Genomic DNA, 22824 nt, shown 5'->3' on the forward strand with positions numbered 1-22824 from the left:
AGTAATATGGTATAAAAATAAATCTAGGGCCACTGCTGTTCCCTTGTTACACATGTGCCATAGTCAGGAAGTTGGCAGGCTTATACGATGTTTGACAGTTCTATGCTTGTGGTTGGTGTGTAAAGGAAACCCAGTGACAGATCAGCTCAGTGCAGGCAGCCAGTGTTCCTGAGTTCACTTTGGTCCCCAGTAGCCTGGCCTCTTCCCATCATCTTAACTATTAAAAGGGCCAGCACACCAAAATAATCACCTCTTTCTGAAGCTGAAAGAAACCCAAGATCAGTCGCACAAAATTTCACTACGAAAAATGGAATTAAACTACTTGTGGTTATGAGTCCAGTCACCACATAAAACCTTTATTAAGGAAACCAGTTAATGAACAGATACTGTACATACTCACAGAGTGGATTACCGTCAGTGTTACATTTTTATAATGTTAAAAAAACTACAAAGGTTACTTCTCTGTATTATGTGTAGGCTTCCAAATAATTTCCCTTGCGATGGAAATTTGCATGCAACACATGAAAATCCATCATGGTTTTTAAATCAGTCTATAAATCTGATTATATTCCTATAATAGGAGAGTTTGATCTCTTAAAAAGGAGGCAAGATATATACAGTCGTAGTTACATCCATATGGCAGTGATAGGCAAATAGTAAAAGCACAAAGATGACAGAGTAAAGCTACTTTTAAGTGCTACATTGGACATCTTTCCATCACAATTCATTGTCTTGACACTTGAGCAGCGTTGAGAACTTGTCGTGTCTTATTTGAGAGCACTGTCTTTTTCTTTTATTTTCTCTCCATAAAAAGATGTTCTCCATTTTGAGAAATGGAGGGGAAAATTCCAGCACGGACACCCCACAGACCCTGTGGTGTTTCAGCAAGTCACATAGCTCCATATCAGTGCTCAGAGAAAAACTTCCATCATTATAACTGCTGGAAAAGGAAAAGATGGAATGCTGTATATGTTTCTCTAAGACTTTGTGTCTTCTTTCCTTTTTTGTGACAGGGGTTCATAGTTCCCAGAAGGTTAGTAACAGACACATCTATCCATCAAGGACCCAGCAGTATGCCTCTTCTCCTTACACCTGTATAGACAGTGTCCTTTCACAGTCCTCCATCTATAGCTGGGTGGTTGCAGTAGAGCGCCTAGTCCTCCTGTCTTGACGCCTAGTGGGTGGGGGGTGGCAGTAACGTGGCAGCCTCCCTTGTGATTTTCTCTTGGAGCTTCGTGGCCTGCGAGGGTCTGGGGGGGCTGGTAGTCAGGCCTCCTCGGCTGTGGCATCAATCCCAGCATAGGTGAAGTTTTCAAAGAGAGCCATGTTCACATATGCCTGAAAAACAGATTAAACCTCATGATTTATGAAAGTGAATGCAAGTGAAGTGTCTCACTACAACAACAACAAAAACCCAGTTTTAGCCCACATTTCTAGTTTTGTTGTTTTGTTTTTATGCCCAAATAATAACAACAAGATGTTTTTGTCTATTCTTCCCTTTCTACCAACATGGTGCAAATGAAGCCTTACCTTCCTGGCCTCCTGCATCCTGTTGAGCTGCAAAGAGATTTGGGAGAAGGGGGGTCTCTCATAGGGCCGATCTCTCCAGCACTGCCTCATTAGCTCATAACTGGAGACAAACATTAACACAATGATAAATATGGTAAAACCCAGTGCCATAATGGGCTGTGTAATTTGATAGTCATTAGCTATAAGATTACTTACACCTCATCATCACAGTTTTTAGGCTTCTCCATTCTGTAGCCTTGCGGCAGTTTTTCATAAAGCTCAGCACATGTCATCCCACAGTATGGTGTGCCACCTGAAGCACATACACACAGAACTTTATAGAACTTGAATAGGACATTTCAAAAATGTTCCAGGGATATATTTATGTATCACTGTGTAGCATCCCCGCTTCTTTTAACAAGAGTCTGTGCACTGAGTAGAGCAGCTTTTTGGCTTTTGGGAGAGGGATGTTGTCCCATTCTAGTCTGATATATGATTCTAGCTGCTCAACAGTCCTGGGTCTTCTTTGTCATTTTTTTTTCTTTTCATGATGCACCAAATATTTTGAATCGTTTAAAGGTCTGGACTGACGGTTCAGCACGGTTCAGTTCAGCACCCAAACTCTGTGCTGTTGTAATAGCTGCAGTATGTGGCTTAGGCTATGCTTGCTGAAATATATAAGGTCTACCTTGAAAAAGATGCTATCTGGATGAAGCATATGTTGATCTAAAACCTGTATACATCTTTTATTAATGACACCTTTCAAAATGTGTGAAAATCACGGGCATCCAGCATTGAGTTTTGACCTTGTCCACTGCGCACAGATTTCTCCAGATTTCCTGAAGCTTTTGTCGATGTACTCTATCATGTACTGTAGATCAGCGGTCCCCAACCCCCGGCACCGGTCTGTGAGTTGTTTGGTACCGGGCCGCGAAATTGTGGCTCGGGTGCGAAATTTATGGTTTTCATAGTTTTTATCGTTATTTTTTTAATCATTTTTATCATTAACTCGGTTTCCCTGGGTTTTTTCCCGTGTGTTATGAATAAATCTTCTTTTTTTGGTACCACTACTGGTTCTATTTTGTTGTATTTATCCGCGACACCTTAGAGGCCGGTCTGTGAAAAAATATTGTCAGACATAATCCGGTACGTGGCGCAAAAAAGGTTGGGGACCGCTGCTGTAGATTATACAATATTCAAAGTCTTTGCAATTTTACACTGAGTGCATTATTCTCAAATTGTTCAACAATTTGTAGACACAGATTTTTACATCTTTACTTCTAAGAAAGTCTGTCTGTGTAAGGTCTTCTTTTTACACCCACTCATGTTACAGTCATGTTGCTAATTAAGCTAATTAGTTATAAAAATGTTCCTCCAGTCATGTCTTTGTAGTTCAACTCAAGTTCTAATATTTAATAAAATAGTAAAATGCTACAACTTAAAAATGTTGATATTTGTTCTATATTCTACTGTGAATAAAAGATGAAATAACATTTAAAATGACTGCCTTCTGCTTTTATTTAGTTTTTACACAATGTCCCATCGTTTTTGCAATTGAGTTCATAAAATGTTTTCTTGAAAAAATGGCTGCTGTAAAACTGCACATGTGACTTAAATAACATCACCTCAAGACAGAGATGCTCAGCTTTGACAATCCCTGAATGTGAAAACGCGTTACGGAAGTTCTAAAGAATTCTGAGTCATAACATTGATGCAGGTCGACAAGGGGAAGTGTATTAGTTTTGTACTGCCCTTTAAACTGTAACAAAGGGGAAGCATAAACATTATAGTGTAAATACAATTGATTATGACTGCAGACTTTTATTGTTGACTGTGTGGTTCGTCGTCACGTGTATTTACATGCACATATGTGTTTACACATAAATGCAAATGTAAGTCATCCTGTTTTTCATTTGGTTTCAATTCCAATCATTTATTTTTTTCTTTCCCACAGACCCGAGAAAGAGCAGATGCTTCATTACAAACACTTTATGGGGATTCAACTTTTGTTAGCATGTCACAATGTGGCTCTGATATCTGTATTAAATATACCCATATGGAAAAGAAAAAACTAGTGAATCATATAAGGCTTATATGATTTACTCATGAAAGTGGCCACTTTCTCATTACTTTCATATATTGCTTTAGTAAGTATCCAGAACATACAAGTTTCATTTATATAATTTTTCAAGGGATCTTATATCTGTTTTCACTCTTGTATGCTTTTCATACAAGTTTCACACAAGACAGACACAAACTTTATACGATTTACGTATATATATCTTTTCCATATGGGTATAGAAGTAAATGGTGTAGTTTCTGCACTATATGAGGCTGTATGCTTACCTAAGCTTACAATTTCCCAGAGAAGAACACCAAAAGACCATCTGTTACGGAAAATACAAAGATAAGACACAAAGCTTAATAAAACTGGAACAAAGCTTAAACAATTTTAAATACTGGCTCTTGGAAACATTTTCATGTTTCTTTGTCGATCATATCTTTGTTGATTATATCTGGTGCCTTGCAAAGCTGCTAGCTGCAATAATGTACAGATTATAAATGACAAAAGATTCTGAAAGATTCTGATTATCATGCTTTTACAAGCAATATAGATACCTGTTACTCAAAATGTAACTATTTAACACAACCACAAACATTAAACAGAATAACAGGAGGATATTTGATTCTTTAATGGTTAAAATGAAGATTGTTTGTGAAATGAATGCAGAAAATTAAGGGGAACCGAGCATCAGAAAACCACCCTCTTCGCTGCCATCTGATTAGCAAATTTCTTTTCAGAGAAATACCACGGCTTTCATAGGTCACAGAACAGTGTGGTAGATCATATGAGCAGACAAGTGTTGTTTGTGCCGTCAGCCTGTCCGTTTGTTCTGTTCAGTTTCTTCCTCGCAGCACGTTTCGTGACGTCTCACATTGTGTCTCTTACAAATGTTTACAACTCTCTGGCCCTCTGAGCAGCATTCACACTTCTTCCGTTGGCCATGCTGCACTCTCTGCTGTGTATAAATAGGTTCTAGTTGACATGCCAACGTGTCTGTCTGCTAAGTTGTACCCAGAGCTTCCTGACTGTGCTTATCAGTTGTGCAGCACACTATTATCACTCCACCAGTGACAGACGGATGATTTGTTGTTTTCTGTGGTGAGGCACTTTGTGGCATGCCTAATCAAAATGTTGCTAGGAGAAGTAGCAAATAAGGTTTCTGAAGATATTAAATAAGAAATAGAAGGAGGACTTATGATTATGAAGACCTATGTATTGCAATACGGAAACCAGGTTTTTCAGGAAGTGTTTGTGAACCACTTTACCAATAGTTCTCATTTCTGAGGAATAATATATTCCAGCATATTAGTTAAAAAAAATTATAAGACTTACACATCACTCTTTGTTGTATAAACACTGTAGTTCAGGGACTCAATGGCCATCCAGCGTACTGGCAGCCTCCCCTGAAAGTGAAGCAACAACACATTCATGTCAAATCTTGTGGCTCTGGTGTGTTACGGTATGTTTTAATCAAATTCTGACATCATTTATGTTTGAGTATTAAATAGAAAAGATGAATGCATGAAATGATCATTTAAAAAATAGGGTTTAAACTGTATTATAAAGTGTTGCCACATTACATTACTAAGTCTATGGCCTATTACAGTAAGATGGTAATCTGCTCTACAAACACTGCACGTGCTGGAGTTTACAAACCTGAACATGACTGCCCTCTACAGGCGCTCTATTATTGTGAAAATCAGTTGCTGTCTGAACAGTATTATACCATTAAAAAAACACAAAAAAACCAGCTGAAAATTTAAAAAAAAATAACAACCTCTTATCCCCTATATTTCATTTGATCAGCTAAATATCATCTTTTTAGTTATCCATATGTGAGATAATACAGATCTACAGATACTCTGACAGCCTAAAGATATGGCTCTATGCGGTCACAGACTGCAGCAGCCTGCTGATAAATGCTTTGCTATACAGCTCCTTTGTCTTCTGCCGTTTTCAGCATGTGAAAAGTGAGAACAACACGTGCAATCCACTCTCATAAAAGGAAAAAAGGGGGAAAAAACAACATCTGACACTGCTTTGTTTTAGTCTCAAGTAACCGGTGCCTTCTGCAAGGCTAAACCAAAACATAACCCCCACCACTCACCATTGTCTTCTTAACATAGACTTCCTCACCACGGGACAGACCGAAATCTGCTATCTTAGCCACAAGATTGTCCCCAACAAGAACATTCCTCGCTGCCAAATCCCTGTGGATGAACTAGCACCAAGAGAGCAGAGGAGGGGAGGGAAGCGGTGTCATGACAAAGATACAGACACAACAATTTTAAGCAAAAATAAAAAGGAACCTGTAAATGTATCTGAAAAAAATCAAGTTTTAGGTCACAACTTCATGCAAAACTGAGACTTTGATCAGATCTAAGATAATTTTTTAGAAAACAGCAAATACCAACAGGCACAAAACAGCAGCTGAAGTTGCTCAGCCTTCCTCCTCCTACCTGTTTGTCACTGAGGTAATGCATCCCATTGGCAACATCCACAGCAAACTGCAGCAGCTGCTGGGAGGTGAGGGTGGAAGCAGTACCGTGCTCTTTGGCAAAGGCAGGGTCCGTCTCCAACACCCGACTCTTCCTCAGGAAGTCAAGGAGGTTACCATAGGGGGCGTATTCTATGGCTATGTACAGATAACCTGGAGCAGACAGAGAGACAGATATCTCTGTCAATAAGAAAAGGCCATGCCACCTGCTAATAAACATATTACCTTCCATCTGTGCAAACTGTTATTGGTTCAGACAGACCATTTTAATGAAATTGTATTATTTTTACTACATACTGTGACTTTGACCTTGGCTGACTCGCTTGGATTTGCCTGGAAAGAGACCCAGCTACAGCTTGTATCGGGCTTGACCTTCAACTCTTTGGTCTTTGACACAGCAGAGGTACACCAGACCTTTTGTAAAATCCTCACAGAACTCAACCAGATGGCTGAAGCTTTGTTAATAGATTACAGCTTCCAGCCAGAGCCAGAGTTCCTGGAGGCATTTGTAGTTGTTGGAAGAGTTTCATGTTGATTTCACTAGGACCAGGGACAGTGCCAACACAATTACTAAGTACCATATGTGGAAGGAAAGAATAACGGGTTTATGGGCAGAGTGGTCAAAGAACTGGAACATAATACAATTATGTTACTTGTGAGTTACAAAAGCTTCTGTTAATCAAGCACATGCCATGTTTCTTGCAAAAGAAGAGTTTCTCAATATGGAACGGTGACAGGTCATCTGCTCTGTACAGGGGATGTAGTTTCAGTGAATAAAACAGGAAATACAAGACAAAGTAAAACTTGTGATGAGTGGTTAAGGTTTTAAAACCTCCATCACCTTAAGAATAACCTAGCTCAGTAAGAATGTGAGGTCATGTTAGTATTAGCACATAGCTGGAATAGAGAGAGAGAGAGACTGTGCTATGAAAGCTCTGTGGAGAGGCGTGACCTTTTCGTTCAATCGTTATCTTCTACTTTTAAGAGTATATCAAATATCGTCTCAATTTATTCCCTCGTCTCTTGTGTTCAGTAGCTCAGCGGTGAATTCCTTCCGGACACACCTCGTTTTTCTAGTACAGGAGGAGAGCAAATTTGTTCCAGATCTCGGTAAGACGAGCTAGGGTGAGAGCTGAAAACGACACCATAATCTCTCCCTTAAAGACATTAAATGCAAAACTGACAAAAAGTCAAGTTTGTGTTTCCTTTTCTAGCCAGCGACATTTTTCTTTACAGCTTTCCTTTCAAAGGAAGTGCAGTTACACAGACAGTAGCAATACTTCCTATTCCTTCCTTCCAATTAGCACTTTTTCTTGATGACCATCCTTCGAAGCCTTCTTAGATGTTAAAATTTTTACTTGCTCGCTCTCCTCTCTCCCCGCTTCCTCACAACATTCCTCCCTCCTGACCTCTTTTCCCTCGTGCTCACCCCCTCCTTCCTCTGTTGCTCTTTCCATGAAATTAAATGAAGAAAACACTCGAGGTTTTCTTTAAATCTTTTCAAGTATGTATGCAGCATGTGTGTGCACATGCATGTTCATGATTGTTAATCAAGGGTGTAAACAAAGAAGAGATAAGGTCTCCAGAGCTAAGCGCTACTTCGAAGCGAGCATTTATTTTTTCAAGGTCGACTTGTTTGTAATGTCCTCACGGAGGTGCTTCTCATGTGCTTCCAGTCTTTGATCAAACAGAAGTAATTAAATGATTCAATTTAGAAGACACTGGCGTAAACTGATACTTCGAGGAAGGGATCATGAAGGAAACCTTATACAAATACATTAATGCATGCCACAGCTGTTTGGTTGTTAGGCGCGCGGACAAATCAAACAAATGTGATAGCGCAAATGCTTCTGGCAGGCGAAGAGTATTTCGTTTGGACACATTCTGGGGTTTTCCAGGTGCAGATGACAGAGAGTCAGATGGGACGGGCGTATCTGTTTGCATCTCAAGTAAGAAGAATTTAACCTGTTCAAGTACAGCGCTGCATATTAAGAAGGAATGAGCTGAATAAGGAATCTGCTGAGGGTACAGTTTGTTGAACACAGGCTTGTGTATAAGATTACATTTAAATCTTGATAAAGATATAAAGATGCTGTATATTAGCACCATATTGTTTACCTATTTCTTTAAAGATAACCTTCTTTAGGCTATTTGAATCTTTAGAGCGATTCTAGGTGTGTTTTCTGACGCATACCAATGTATCGATCACGCAGTTTGGTATATATCCTACAGATGAAATCACACCAACAACCAAACTAGATGGTGTATCTGCTTCCACGAGAAGTGACCCAACACCATCTGCTGAGGAAAGTCATATTGTATGGTTGTTGGGTTTCAACTGCATTTGTTTAGGGAAATATCAGATTGTTGCTGTATAGGTTTCTGTAGTATACAGTTTATACAACCTGGTCACTAAACTGTAAGGCAGTCGTATACTTGTGGCACTGAAACAGCAGTTTGTTTCACCTGTGAATTACTGTTCCCGAATAGCCAATAGTGCGTCGATACTCATTACAACCACTAGATGTTGCTCACTCACCTCTATTTTCACAGGCTCCTATTAAGTTGATGATATTGGGATGCTGGCCTAGTTTACACAGAACCTCCAGCTCTCCTGCAAAGTCTCTGTGGTCATTTTCTGAGGCAAACTCTGCAGGAAGAACAACATGATGGGCATTGTTAAGCAAAGTGCAAGCAAAGCAGTATTTGAAATGAAAATTACACATCAGAATGCCGTACGGTGTCTTAATGTTACTGCATCTACATGTCTGCGGTTTACAATGTGTGGCTCAGATACCTTTCAGCATCTTGATGGCTGCGCTCATTTTGTTGCCATCCTTCTTGATCATGGCTTTGATAACCTGTTATTGAAACCACAGTTAGCTCAAGTGTTGCGAAGAGAATGGCAACCACAGGGAACAACATTGCAACGTTCAGAAAATCTAAACACCTGGCCAAAGTTTCCCTCTCCGATGACATCTTCAAACTTTATGTTCTCCCACTCAAGGATTGGATAGGTGAGGGGCTCTGGGGTGGGCTTTGGCCTTCGTGTCAGGGTCAGAGTTCCTGAGTTAAACTGCAGAATAGTTTCCTCCCCCTGGAGATATAAACAGTGTATAGTCAGCAAAATAATTTCTCTCAGTGGCTGCAAAGTCAACCGGAATAGAATGAATGCTCACCGATCCAGATTGGTAGGTAAACGTGCGGCGACGGTTCAGCAGCGTCTTCCTGATGAAGAAAAGAGCCAACAGCGCCAACAGTATAGTCACACAGGTGACAGTTACTGAACCCACGATTGCAATTAACAGCTGATAACTGTCCCCATTGGGCTGGCCAATCACATCCAGGGTGGTAGGGGCAAAGGTTGGAGCAGCTTTTTCTAGCATTGGGGAAAAGACAGAGTGAAAAAAAAGAAGAGGAAAGAAACAGAAGATTTAAATACGGGGGAGATAAATATGGATTTTTTTGTGTAAACATATTACTATCTCAAGTAAAACCCCATCCATGTGTGGGTGGTCTGGTCAACTGGAGGAGCCAACCAAACATAGTAGTGAAGAGGTTGGACATAAGATTATGAGGTCCCATATTTGAGACTCAAAATGTATAAAAAAAAATCAGACTTAAGAATATAATACAGTCTCATTTGGAACCTTTTGCTTGTTGCAGTGTATATTTTACCTTCTATGTGACTTGATCATTATGAGGAGCTTCCTACTTACCATCCCCCTGTGTCTTTGCCTGAACATAGTTGCTCCACTCTCCTGGCACTTTAGAGAAAGCCCTCACTCTGAACTGGTAGATTGTGCTGCCGTTGAGCGCAGTCACATCTTTGGTGGTCTTGTTCCCATCGTCCGTGTCCACCCAAGGGTGGGTGCTCGCCTGGCCAACTGGCTGGTACTCTATGATATATTTAATGATACCTCCATTTGGATCGTCAGGGGGCTGCCACTTCACCTGAATGGCTGACATGGACAGAGGCACGGCCTTGACGTTGAGTGGGGATGATGGACCTTAGATACAGAAACATTAGAGCTGTTACAATCAATCAAAAATAATTTTTCTTACCACACATTCTGAAATCAAGCAGGTAATCTAATTCTAACACTTCAAGACTGGTTACTAGAGGAACGTTTGACTATTAAGGATTTAAAAGAATCATATGCATAGATTATGGCTTTACATCTATCAGCTGCTATTTTCCCCCTTCAATTTACACATAGCTTCTGGGCAGAGAGAGAGAGTTGCTAAGTAAAAGGCAAGCTCCAAATATAGCTGAGTGTTTAAACCAAGGCTAAAACCTATAGGGCGCTATAGGTTTGCAATACACCTAATGTTGTGCCACTAGCTGCAAGAAGTGAATTATGAACTGCTTTACATTTTAAAACTCCTTAAAAGAAGACTTTTTTTCTCTAACCAGCAGGTTTTAGTTACCCTGGCTGTTGATGTGGAAATGGTAGCGTTTGGAGGGCGGGCCCTGGCTGCCACAGTTGACGAGGCGCACCACCACCGTGTAGTCTTGTTGATACTCCAGGTTGTGGAACTTGGTGGAGAGCACATTGAGCAGGGTGTCAACCTCCTGGAGTTTCTCACTGTAGCGTGGTGGCCCAAAGAGCTGCACTAAAAAGCCAGTGGCTCTGCCAGCATTAATGGCTTTGCTGCCGGGTAATCGCCAGCGTACAGTAACATTGCGGCCTTCCACCGAGCTGCTGTCAATCTCAGGTTGAATTGTGGGCTCTGCAGCAACAGAGAACACAAGATGAGCTGTGGGGACTACGATCTATTTCTACACTTTTTGGTAACACTTTATAATTTTCCCATTAGGAGCTCAGTCTAAGTGGAGTTTTTGTTTCTCCTCCTCTCACCTCATGTTATGTATTTTCGTTGTTTTTTTCCTATCAGCCTACCTCTATGACATGTCTTCCCAATGTGATGTTTGTGTAAAGTTTGGTCAGAGGGTTCTTTTGTAAGTGCGCATGCGCCGTAGCGTGCTGCCTGCTGTAACCTATAATTTCCTTCAGGATCAATAAAGTATTTCTTATTCTGATTCTGATTCTGATTAATATGCAACATTTCACTGTAATTAAATGGACTCCAAATGTATTGTGTTTGAAATTAAATTGTGATTATATTATATTTACCAACAAATACTTAGAGTGAGGTGCACAAGAATAAGGAGGTAATAAGTTGGGATGGATGTTCTATTGTTCAATTTATATATATAATATACACACTACTGGTTTAGGAACACCCCAATTTTTCCACTTATTTATTGCAATTCAAGTCGTTCAAGTCCAATGAATAGGCCAGAGGTTTTTTTTTTTTTTAAAGGTAGGGCTACCCAAAACTAATGTACATTTCAGAATTATACAGAATGGCCTTTTTCAGGGAGCACAAAATGGGTTACCAATTTAAGTCTGTTCTGCAGCAATGGAGGTGGATTAAGCCTTGAAAGCTGGTGCTACTAATTCCTACAGGTGTTCCAACTTTCCTGGAAACCCCCTCTGTCTGCATAAACACTGCAACACGCTGTGGTGCCATACCCTCGTGGTCATCAGTTGAACAGTATTGTACCGCAGAAAGTAGTGTGTTGCAACAAAAACGGTGAGAAAAGGGAAATTAACAATGGAAGAGAGAGAGACCATCATAACACTTAAAAATTCTGGTCTTTCTTTCAGAGAAATTGCAAAGAAAGTCAAGGTGTCAGTGAGTCCAGTTTCCCTCACCATCAAAAGGCATGCAGAAACTCTGACAGGAAGAGGTGTGGCAGACTCAAAGCCACCACTGAATCAGAGGACAAGTTTCTGAGAGTTAAAAGTTTGCGTGATAGGGAGATCACAGGACAACAGCTTCAAACACAGCTTCATATTGGTCGTAATAAGTATGTCTCAGTTCCACTGTGAAGAGAAGACTTCAGGCTGCAGGTTTGACAGGACGAGTTGCAGCAAGAAAACCACTGGTAAGACGTCAGAATAAGACAAAGAGGCTTGCCTGGGCCATGAAACACCACCATTCGACTACTGAAGACTGGAAGAAGGTATTATGGACTGATGAATCAAAATTTGGGCAGCACGGTGGTTAGCACTGTTGCCTCACAGCAGAGAGTTTGCATGTTCCCCCCATGTTTGCGTGGGTTCTCTCTGGGTACTCCGGCTTCCTCCCACAGTCCAAAGACATGCAATTAGTGGAGTTAGGTTAATTGGAAACACTAAATTGCCCATAGGTGTGAATGTGGGAGTGAATGTGAGTGCGATTGGTTGTCTCTGTCTATGTGTTAGCCCTGCGACAGACAAGCGACCTGTTCAGGGTGTACCCTGCCCTTCGCCCTAAGACAGCTGGGATAGGGGCCAGCGCGCCCCGCGACCCTGAGAAGGATATGCGGAAGCAAATAGATGGATGGAAGGATGAAATTTGAAATTTTCAGTTCATCACGCAGGATCTTGGTGTGCCATCAAGTAGGCAAAAGGAAGGTTCCACAGTGTGTGGCATCAACTGTCAAACTTAGAGGAAGAAGTGTGATGGTCTTTTTCTTTTTTCCAAGTTATGTTTGAACAGTGAAAAGTTAAAAAAGGAGAACAGTTTATACATAGTCATATTTGTAAAGTCAAAGGGAATGTTGAATAATAAAACATCTATCATGCAACCAATATAATGAATATTACATAAAGATGTAAAAAGGCAAGATTAACCCCCTCCATAATATGGCCCGTGCCCTTTAAAGTACTCCATACTTACAGTAAGTTAGACGGGGATATATTGCTTTGTGTTGGATTTTTTCAAATGAATTCGAACCCCTAATTCTAGTGCACCTGCTTTTAAGTATTTGTAAGTAACATAATTACATTATAATTTAAAATAAAATAATTTAAATTCCATTTAATCACAAGGGAATTAAGCCCTTAGTTGCAGATCATATTTTAAAGTGTTACCCATGTATCATAATTGATGGTTGCTAGGTGATTTTCTTGATGTTAATTTGAGTTTTCACAGAAACGGGGTGAGCAGCAGTTAGTTTACAACAGTGCTAGCTTTAAATAGCGCTGTATTTGTCTGCTTTCCGCCCCTCAGTTATATGGACCTCGTTACTCTGTTCTTTTGTCTGTGATTAACCGACTCAGAATGCTATATTTTCCCAAAAGGTAGACTTCAAGTCCCTTTATGGCAGTACATTTCAAAATAAAATGGACAAATGGCTAAGATAAATCCAGTATTTGTTGATGCACGGTTTTATTTGTTTCATTTTCCATTCCAGTTTTTCACTTAAACATTAATGGAACGTCCTCAGTTCACTTCCAGCCAGGAGAATCTATTTAATGTTGCTTTTCCAAAATTTACACTTATGTCAATAGTTTATGTTTGTGCAAGAGACAGGCATAAACTATCATCAACAGATCATTTTAATTTCCCCTTGTGGGACTAATAAAGGTATATCATATCATATCATATCATTTTAGATCCATTTCACACTTGGACCTCAGATATTGTAAGAGACTCAAGCTTAGTAGAACTACGCTTAACTGCACTTCAAAACACTTTTTCATGTTTTTTTTTCTGCACTTGCTCTTTCTAATATGCTCTCTCCCTCTGCCCAACCTTCACTTAGGAATAAACCTGCTATTGCTCCTTGAATACAGGTTGTTACTGCTTTAAACGGGGTCGTGACTTCTAATAGGCCGATAAAAAATTACGCTTTTTAATACCTTCTATGGTATTCCATTTTTTTGTTGTTGTTGTTTTTAAAAGAAACAACCATAAATCATTCCACTTGCATTTTTCTATATTTGCTCTAAACTTGAGTCAGGCATGGGAAAAACACTTCACTATTACTCTAACCAGACTTAAAATAATTGAGCTTGCTTAAGTTCTGTGGTCAGGAAAATTGAAATTTTTTCCCAAGCAAATTTTCCAGATAAATATACACATATCCAAAGTTTGTGTGGTCTGTAACATTTATCTGCAGGTCTCACCAGGACAGTCGGTCTCCATTATGGCTTGCGGCCCCGGGGCCCCCTCTCCTCCTTCCCCAGGACGACTCAGCTGGACACGGACATAGTAGCGTGTTGAGGGCTCCAGATTCATAAGTGTGATAGGCTCTTTGTCACTATAAACTGAAAGGAAAATTGACTTAGGATAGGCCGGTGAGCCAAAGTTTTCATTCATTTTTAGAGTAGGATTATTGAGAATAAACACAAAGGGTCTGAAGTGTTTTAAATAAAATTACACACATAAACTTCAACACATATGTGTAACATTTGGTGTCTTTAGATACGGGAAAAACAGATGTGAACTCAAACTTAACGGAACACGATGTCCAGTCTTTGAGAAGATCTTTTTTGTTTATAGACCCGATTGGGTTGTTTTTCTAACAGGTACAATTTATTATTTTTTAACTTTTTTAGATTTTCCATTGAAAACAGTTTTTATTTTAAATTTGTGCAATCTGTTGCCCTAATCATGCTTCTTGCTTTATCTAATACATTACATCTTTGGCTGAACTGATTGTGTGTTGAAATAACGGAGATTTACGCAATCGTTCTTTTTGTTGCTGCAATGCAATAAAAGAAAAAGTAAAAAAATAATTATCTGTGATTGCTCTTCTTTCTGATAAAGACTGACTGCATGGCTACATGATTATGTTTTTTCCGTATACCTATGATGGAGGACCACAAGTCTTCATTTTTATTCTCCACAGGCTTGTAGAGGACTCTGATTGAGATGATGGGGCCATCTCCCACATAGTTGTACACTGGCATCACCAGCAGCTGCTTGCTTCTCTTTTCCAGCAATTTGGGAGCAGTAATGGGCATCGGGGGCACTGAAAAGAAGTAGGCTTTTTTTAAAAATTATTCTGAAATTCACCTGTCTGTACATAACTTTAAAATGTCATAAATCACACACCTTTAACAGTGAGGGTGAATTCACGCGAGTCCTGGCCTCCATCGGTGGACACCCTGCACTCCCACAAGCCTTCTTGTTCAGCGCTCAGGTTAGGGATATCAAATTCAGCAGTGCTCCTGTTTGAGTCCATGACAGTACGAGAGGCCTGCAAATAAAATGGTTAACACAGGGAGGCAATGAAATATGCTGCAATTTTATTTTTATTTTTTTTTTGTTTAGATCCATCTGTTGGGATCATTTTGATTTTTTCCACCACTTTGAGAAAATTCTGGTGGCCCAATTTTCTTTTTTTCTTTTTTTTTAAAAACAGTGTATGTCTATTATCAAGGAAACACCAGAGAAACAATAACACAGAAACTGAACATATCACTTAAAGGCAAAACATGGTGACTGCTGCACTGTGGAGTGATACAGCCTTATCTGGTTAGGCCATTGTGCTGCTGACTTCCTCAGAAGTTGCATTCATCAGGCTTGACATAAAAACAAAGTTGAAACCCCAAATAAAAGTTGTTCCATTTGTTCTATTTTATACTTTCTTTACTTTTCAGAGAGAGACTTTACAAATTTAAAGAAACAGTTGGACATGTTTAAAAAGGCTTTATAAATGTTCGTGCTCGATTACACTGGAAGGTCAGTCACTCTCATGACTGTGTTAGCTACATCACAGTGTAGCATTAAGAGTGGAAACAGGGTTAGCTTACAGCTAAGTTACAGCTACTACAGTTACAGCAACTTAAACATATGCTCACTTATTCCTGTAAAGCTATGTAATGTTTTTGTTGTGTAGATGATAGCTTTTCATTTGTAGAAGATAGGAAATTATGTAACTATTTTCTGATCATTTATATAGCTGCCCAGCTATGTCACTTTCTATCACTTATGCTATGCGGCCTTAATTAACCTTAGCCTGACTACCGAGACCTACATTTTCAGTTAATTTTGGTCCTGAGTGAATGAATCTTTCCTTATTCAGTATAATCAGAGCTGATTATTTCCACTTGCAGAGTCCATATTTGGGAGATTGGCACTTTTTGGGGGACTTCCATACCTTTTTACAGAATAGAGCAGACATTTGTAACATCAGATGGAGGTGCCTAGGTTGCGGTGGGCTACAAAGCAGCTTGCAGATATGCAAAAAGTTTGGGAAAGCTAATGCTACAGTCACACTACAGGAAAGTTGTTAACCACGACACAAGCCTCGAGGCTCTGTTGCTATCTTCAAAGTGAATCTGGGGTGATAAAATGACAATAATACGGAGTCAGTCTGCAGTCAGTCAGTCTGCAGTCAGTCTTTGGGACTAAATGGGTTCGGATTGGTCTTTATACAGTAAATAACTGTGACAAATTAGCAAAAAACACAAATACGTTACAATCTATTGCAAATCTGCTGCCATCTACTTATGCAGAAATTAATATTAAATAGAAATTCTCATTAACTGCTTACATTTCGTCTAGTCAGAATCCTCCACTAACAGTGACGTATGGCTGTAGTGATTTAATGGCAAACTGTTTATTTAGGAATATAACCACAATATAACCATTTAGCAACTACTTGAGCTGAATCTCCTATTGCAGATTGCAAAGCAGGTTGGCAAAAAATGGTTTGCAAAGTCTTGGCATGCAGTCTGTGTTTACTAATTAGGCAGCAGTTATTTGCAAATGTTCAGCAGTCTGTCTGACAGTGATTGCAGTCACTCTGATTCAAACCATGATAGTTTGGAGGCATGTTTCCTCCAACTGGATGACTATTTGGTTGCTGCAACTACTTGTAATCAGCTGCTGAATGCAAAAAAAAAAATAATCACTGTAATCACCAAGCAAACAAATAATTTTCCTGGTCAACAGAGGTTGCTGTACTGCTTTTACCCTAATGTGACTGAGCCATTAAGCAGCTCAAGCAAGAATTTGGCAAATATCATATAGGAACTTAGATGAATGTGTAGAAGGATATCAGGTGAACCATTAGCTGATATGGGCCGACACGGAGGTCTGCCAAGATATTCAGCCTGAACTAACACTCTTGTAGTCAGGCTTACTGTGAGTTTTCCTAGCCGGAGTGCTGCTGGCAACTGCTGGTCTTCCTACCTTAAGTACTGTGCTGTCCAACTTTCGCAGCTCAATGCTGTTGTGACTGGGCAGGGGGTTCCCTGTGGCTGAGCAAAGGATCACGGCTTTGGAGTTGAGATTCAACTCCAAATCCCTATCCAAGTCCAAAATCTGAGGAGCCCAGTCTAAAGATGTAGAGAGAGAAACGGGACAGGAAACGAAAAGAAAGGAACAGCAAAAAAAGACAAAAAATTATGCTTCACTAATGAGCACGGTAAAGAAAGAGATCATAAAAGCAGCAACTCTGCTTGTAAAAACATTTATATAAGTACACCCATTGGTCAAATTTTGAAATCACATCCCCTAGTGGTTGTACTTTTTGTGTGTGATGAAATAGGAAAAATACACTTTGGACAAATTCAGGTGCCAATACAAAGGCTGTTTGAGCCTTAGCACTAAAAAAGGTTGCACATTCAAGAGTAACTTGTTCAGTTAAGTTATTCATTATGGTTCGTGTGTGGTGTGTGCAACAGTTTTATTAAGTTGCATAGCTGGTCTATATACAATATTTCAAGAAGAATGCAAATAAAATTGAAATAGTGAAACAAAACATGCATATCACTGTAACTGTTAAGATACCTACCAGACCTCTCACAGTGCTGTCCTCTCCACCCTCTGGGACACTGGCATCCACTGAAACGGCTGCAGATGCCTCCGTTCTGGCATCTGCAGCTAAACCTGCAGTCTGGCCCATACATGCCATTATGGCAGGCTGACAACAGAATAGAAGAAAACAAAACTTCATAGTGTGAGACTCGATATGGTCGGATCACGTTATTGAAACTCCATTAAAAGAAAATGACATTTAAAAAAAAAGAAGAAAACAGATGATCTTATTTAAATTATGTATCATACCATTCTCACAGTGGCTCCCAAACCAGCCGCTGGCGCAGGAACAACCATAGGGGTCTGGTAGGCAGAATCGAAGCCCCCTGCAGTTCAGCTTGGAACCACATGTCTCCTGGCAGTTTTGACCAAACATTCCTTCTCTGCAGGCTGCAAGTCATCAGAGAAAGAAAAAAATCACAAATCTGTTTGTTTAAATTCCTCATGTTTTGCGGTATCATGCCTTAAAACTCTGAAACTCTTTTTTTCTTGGTTTCACAGTTGCATTAAATGTTTTACTGTACTGCCAAGAACTTCAGAATTTGTAGAATATGCTGTCTTCAGGTATCACTAGTGACAGATTTAAATTCAGTGTACCTCACATGTAGTTTTCTATGTATATCTATAACTGGAGGTCAACACACAAGACAATGCTGGGTTAACTTCACCAAATAGAAGTTAAAAATGTTCATGGCCAAGTTAGGAAATTTATGTTTGTTCAATTATGTTGAAAAGCCTGTTCGTTTGACCTTAAATGGAGCTACATTTATAAGGAAATGCATTTATGAGTTGAGCAGCAGAGTTGAGTATGTGAGCTGTTCCCCTGTAAAAACTCCTTTTTGCCAATGCCAGAGAAGACCATCCCATCTTGAAGGACAGACCAAACTCTGTCCTTCAAGATGACAGTGCTCACCTGTACAGAGTGGGTTTTATAAAAGACTCCTGAACTTGTGAGTTGAGAGGATGGATTGGCCTGCCTGCAGTCCTGACCTTAACTTGGGTGTGCTATTCGTGCCAGAGTGACGAGCACAGCCACACCGGGACTGTGTGGAGGATTTTTCATGGACGCAGCTCACATACTCAACTCTTCTGCTCAACCCACAAATGCCTTTTCCTTCCAAATGTGAAAAAACAGATTTATATATGTTTATATTTTGATGATCTACTAGTTTTCTACCCGTGGTTAATGAGTGAACTCATTTTAGTGTGTGTTTACAATATAGCATTTAGGGAGTTCTTTTTTTCTGATTGATTGATATATGAAAACAGATGCTGAGTTAAAAGGTAATCTATTTCATTCATGCATGAAAATTCTTTAAAAAACAAACAAACGCTAGTATATTGAAAAAAAGTACTTGTTTGTATAGAGACAAGTAAGTAGCATGAACTAATGGTACATACCAAAGCAGGTTTGCTTAAGCTAGTGTACCTCTTGCTAGATTTGACTTTTAAATATGTTAACCATAACAGCAGAAAAACATGTAGCACGAAATAGCTACTGCATACTGATAATGACAGGAATGGAGTTAATGGCTATTTGTGCAGTTGCTGCCATTTGAGAGTACGTGACGCAAGGTGCTTTCCATAACACACAATCTTTTGTTAACCAGTGTCATTTGCACACTGCTGATTAGTGATACAAACACCATTAAAACATCCGTCACTCTAATGGCTGCTTAACTTTCAACTCAGGTAATAAATCTAAGACTGCGTACAAGTAATTTCGACTCAAAAACTTTCATCTTTTCTCTAAGAAATCAAAGTAACATCGCTTTGATCCTACGAGGAATAATTTTCTCAGAACAACAGTAAACTAGCGTTTCTGCGTGAGGCTATATTAATGCTTCAGACGGAGCACGTTCCTCGGCCTCACTTGATCAGCCTAACGCGGTTGCCAGTGTTTTTGCTGATTCATTTTTCAACCTTAGGCTCCACACTGGCGTCTCCCTTTAAAGTCCGTCTGTCTCTTTTTGGTACTGTTTATGTTAAGGAGTCAGACTGCGAGGCATTGACTCTGGTTGTGCATATTTATTCCAAATGTGTAAGTGAGTCAACATAATTCATGTGACTTATTAACACTACTTTTTCACCTTGCACACCCTTTTTGTATTATCCTCCTCTATCTTCCTTTTTACTGATCTCATTCACAAACAGAAAGTTCTCCCATACAATGCTGCAGATGCAGATGTTTGCCTGAGTAGAGTACAAACCTGTCTCACAGCGTGTTCCCATAAATCCTGGAGGGCAGATACAGTCTCCGTTCACTTCATGACACACGCCACCATTGAGACACTCTTGACAATCTCTAATACAGTTAGGACCCCACTTCTGACTGGGGCAACCTGCAAAGAAACACAGATTCTTTACTTAGAACAGCACAGAGACTTCAAACACCTTCGATAGCATTTACGTGTATTTCGCCTTTTGTGTGTTTATATTCTGTTTTGGATATTTTTTTAAGCACATGTGACCTATTTAAATGAAAAAAGGATTCATAGTACTGAATACATGCTAAATTACAGTAAAATGTGCATCTGGTGGAGACAAAAAAGAAGAAGCCGGCTGCAGGTGGAGGGTGGAGATAGTGTTAATGCTGTAATTTTTCTTTGGGGTACTGAGATAAAGGAAATGACACAAACATATGTGCTGCACATGCCTTGCCAAATAAAATGTGCAGATGTAGCCTATAGTGAATTCACAGTTTAGGGTAGGCTAGTATTTAACAGTAACTTAGATTTCCACAAGCTTCCATTTAAATAGAAAGATTTTGAGCTGAGGAATCTCGTGCATCTCAATCAGTCTAGCAGAACGCGCACTGAGTCAACTTCAGCATGTCTTGTGTAATCCTTTGTGAGTTCAGCTGAACATCTGAGCCAAAAAATGCTACAAAACTCTTGATTTAATCTGACACCGATTGATTGTGTGTGTGTGTGTTTGTGTGTGTGAGACCCAACAAACCTCTGACAATGAGCCTCATCCAGGCACCCTTGAGAGGGCTGTCTCCAACATAGCTGGCACTGTAGATACCTTGATTGTCAAGCTTTACATTCTCCACCGTTAGCTCAGCAGTTTTATTGATCATGTCGTTCCAGTGTGTCATATAATAGTAGTTTCCTACAAAAACAAGCGGCAACATTAATGTCATTGTTTGAGCCTGCGTTTGCACAAAAATTTCCTTCCTCTATACCGAGTTGCATACGCTGACTCACCGTTGTACTTCCAGGTCACATCTCTCTTTTGGGAGTTGATCAAGTGCATAGTGAGGTTAACTGTCTCACCTAGATTAGCAATCAGTGTGAGGGAATTTGGAACGAAATCTGTTGTAAGGAACAAAGACGCTGTTATTGTTTTTTTTTTTAATGGCACACCCTTGAAAGTAGTTGCATTTAAACATGTATTTCATGCATAATAGATTTAAGCAATAAAATAAATCTCTCTGAAGAAAGTCTTGTTTTGTGAAGTGCAAACACACCGTTGTCAAGGTTGTTAATCATTGTGATCTTTTCAACTGGGCCAACTTCCTGAGAAGATTCACAGTAGAAGATGCCAATGCTTTCTAGGTGACTAAAGTCTCTGGCCACAACCATTTTATTTCCGGACTTGTGCACCCTATATTGTGGGATACTGGAGAACATGAGGATTTTGTTGTCCTTCTTAATGCCCAACTCAGCCTGGGCAGAGTTGCGCTCTCCATTGATACAAGAGATGGAGAAGTTCTCGGGGGTTCTGATCATGGCTGCAGAGAACATGGTCAGGTCAATCACAGCATCTGTAAAACAGAGCATTAGTCATTCTCTGATGTAAGGCAACAGTGTGAGTTTTTTTAATCACGTGTAACAAACCTTATTTAATTATTCAGAGAGATGGAGAGTTGTCTTTTCAGGGGGAAGACCCATTATTTTTAATCCACTGTTAAGTGATTCACACAGTGACAGAAAATACATACGCTTTTTTTCAATTTGTATTACTTTTCCCTAGAAATGTACACAATACTAAATTGCTCCATGGTCATCTTGGAGCTGTTAAAGTACTCAGTCGTTAGCAGTGTGGAACTACTGTTTCATTCCAGTTGTGATCAAGTGTCAGATTTGAAGTTCTGCATTAAATTAAAGATGATTGTGTCAACTTAATTTCATAAAACTCATCTATCAGACACATGGAATAAATATTGAATCGAAGGGAAGCATGTGTTGTAACTCTTTTTTTGGTTAATAACGCCTTATTATCATATTGCGTTAAATGGGGAAGATCATTCGACTTAAAATTACAGATTACTGAGAATACCGATTGGGGTTTGGGTTCAAACATAAACGCCTCTTGGAATGATGCATTAACAAAAGTGCCAAATCCAATAACATGAGTTTGCCCAGCATTCCTTCTCCCTGGTATGTGAGCCCCAAATCCACAGAACAATGGAAGGAAACATGGATGAGCTCCTTATTCCCTGAGGGTACATAGATCTACGCGCTGTGCTGACAAGGTCTCAGACAAACGAAAAAAATTGCTTAAAAACTATAAGTGGATCAAGGTTGCGTTATCTCTGTATAACTTGGACGTTAGTTTTTATCCCCTCCTTAATATAAGATTTCTCAAAAATATTCTAGGTCCGTAAGCTACTCAGACAGGTTTTGAAATAGTTTCCCTCTTACCTGATAAAGTAAAGAAGCACAACGCAAACACCCACAGAATCATCGTGGTATTTGTAATCCTCATTGGGGAAAGCTGGAATTCAACTGCCGGCGTGTGATTCTTTTTAGGGTGAGCTCTACATCCAAAACGGTGACGCTGCGTCACGACGGTGCGCTTTTTTACGCATAACTCGTCGAAGCCTCCAATTCTCCCGTTCGGTTTGTAAAATCTCGTCGGTAACCAGCTGGTTTTGGGAGATCACTCTACTGTCACTCTAAGCAGAGAGTCTAACTTTTGGTGAAGCTCAGCTTTCTCTGGGTGGGAAAGGAAGGAAGAGCGTCACCAGACAGCGGAGGACTGCTGGCGCTCCAGACCTCCCCGATCCACGATTAGTGTATTTCTTACTTCAAATTTTGTCACTTTTTCTTCCAGTACAATGCTGAACGTTAAGCAGTCGTCTGATTGCTTTTACATACACTGAACATCATGATTTAGTAAAACGGCTGTTCTGTGGCAC

General features: G+C 39.8%; 1 protein-coding gene across 2 annotated transcripts; it reads right to left on the reverse strand.

Annotated features, from left to right (window-relative positions):
- Positions 1-310: 310 nt before the first annotated feature.
- tie1 (tyrosine kinase with immunoglobulin-like and EGF-like domains 1) lies at positions 311-22615 on the reverse strand. Of its 2 annotated transcripts, XM_031760216.2 has the most exons (24): positions 22328-22615; positions 21151-21447; positions 20888-20995; positions 20637-20792; positions 19889-20020; positions 17928-18068; positions 17656-17784; positions 17052-17197; positions 14967-15111; positions 14719-14883; positions 14036-14176; positions 10503-10805; positions 9791-10081; positions 9251-9450; positions 9022-9168; positions 8869-8932; positions 8611-8721; positions 6034-6224; positions 5682-5795; positions 4907-4977; positions 3856-3896; positions 1726-1822; positions 1531-1630; positions 311-1338 (listed from the first exon to the last, which is right to left on the reverse strand). In XM_031760216.2, the coding sequence occupies exons 1-24, from the start codon at positions 22389-22391 to the stop codon at positions 1267-1269; spliced, it is 3426 nt and encodes a 1141-aa protein (XP_031616076.1). In that variant the 5' UTR covers positions 22392-22615; the 3' UTR covers positions 311-1266. The 2 variants fall into 2 exon arrangements, with proteins under 2 accessions (XP_031616076.1, XP_031616077.1); XM_031760217.2 differs by lacking the exon at positions 10503-10805.
- Between the last annotated feature and the right edge of the window lie 209 nt (positions 22616-22824).

Source organism: Oreochromis aureus, linkage group 17 (assembly GCF_013358895.1).
Source record: "Oreochromis aureus strain Israel breed Guangdong linkage group 17, ZZ_aureus, whole genome shotgun sequence".
In the NCBI taxonomy this organism is placed as follows: Eukaryota; Metazoa; Chordata; class Actinopteri; order Cichliformes; family Cichlidae; genus Oreochromis; species Oreochromis aureus.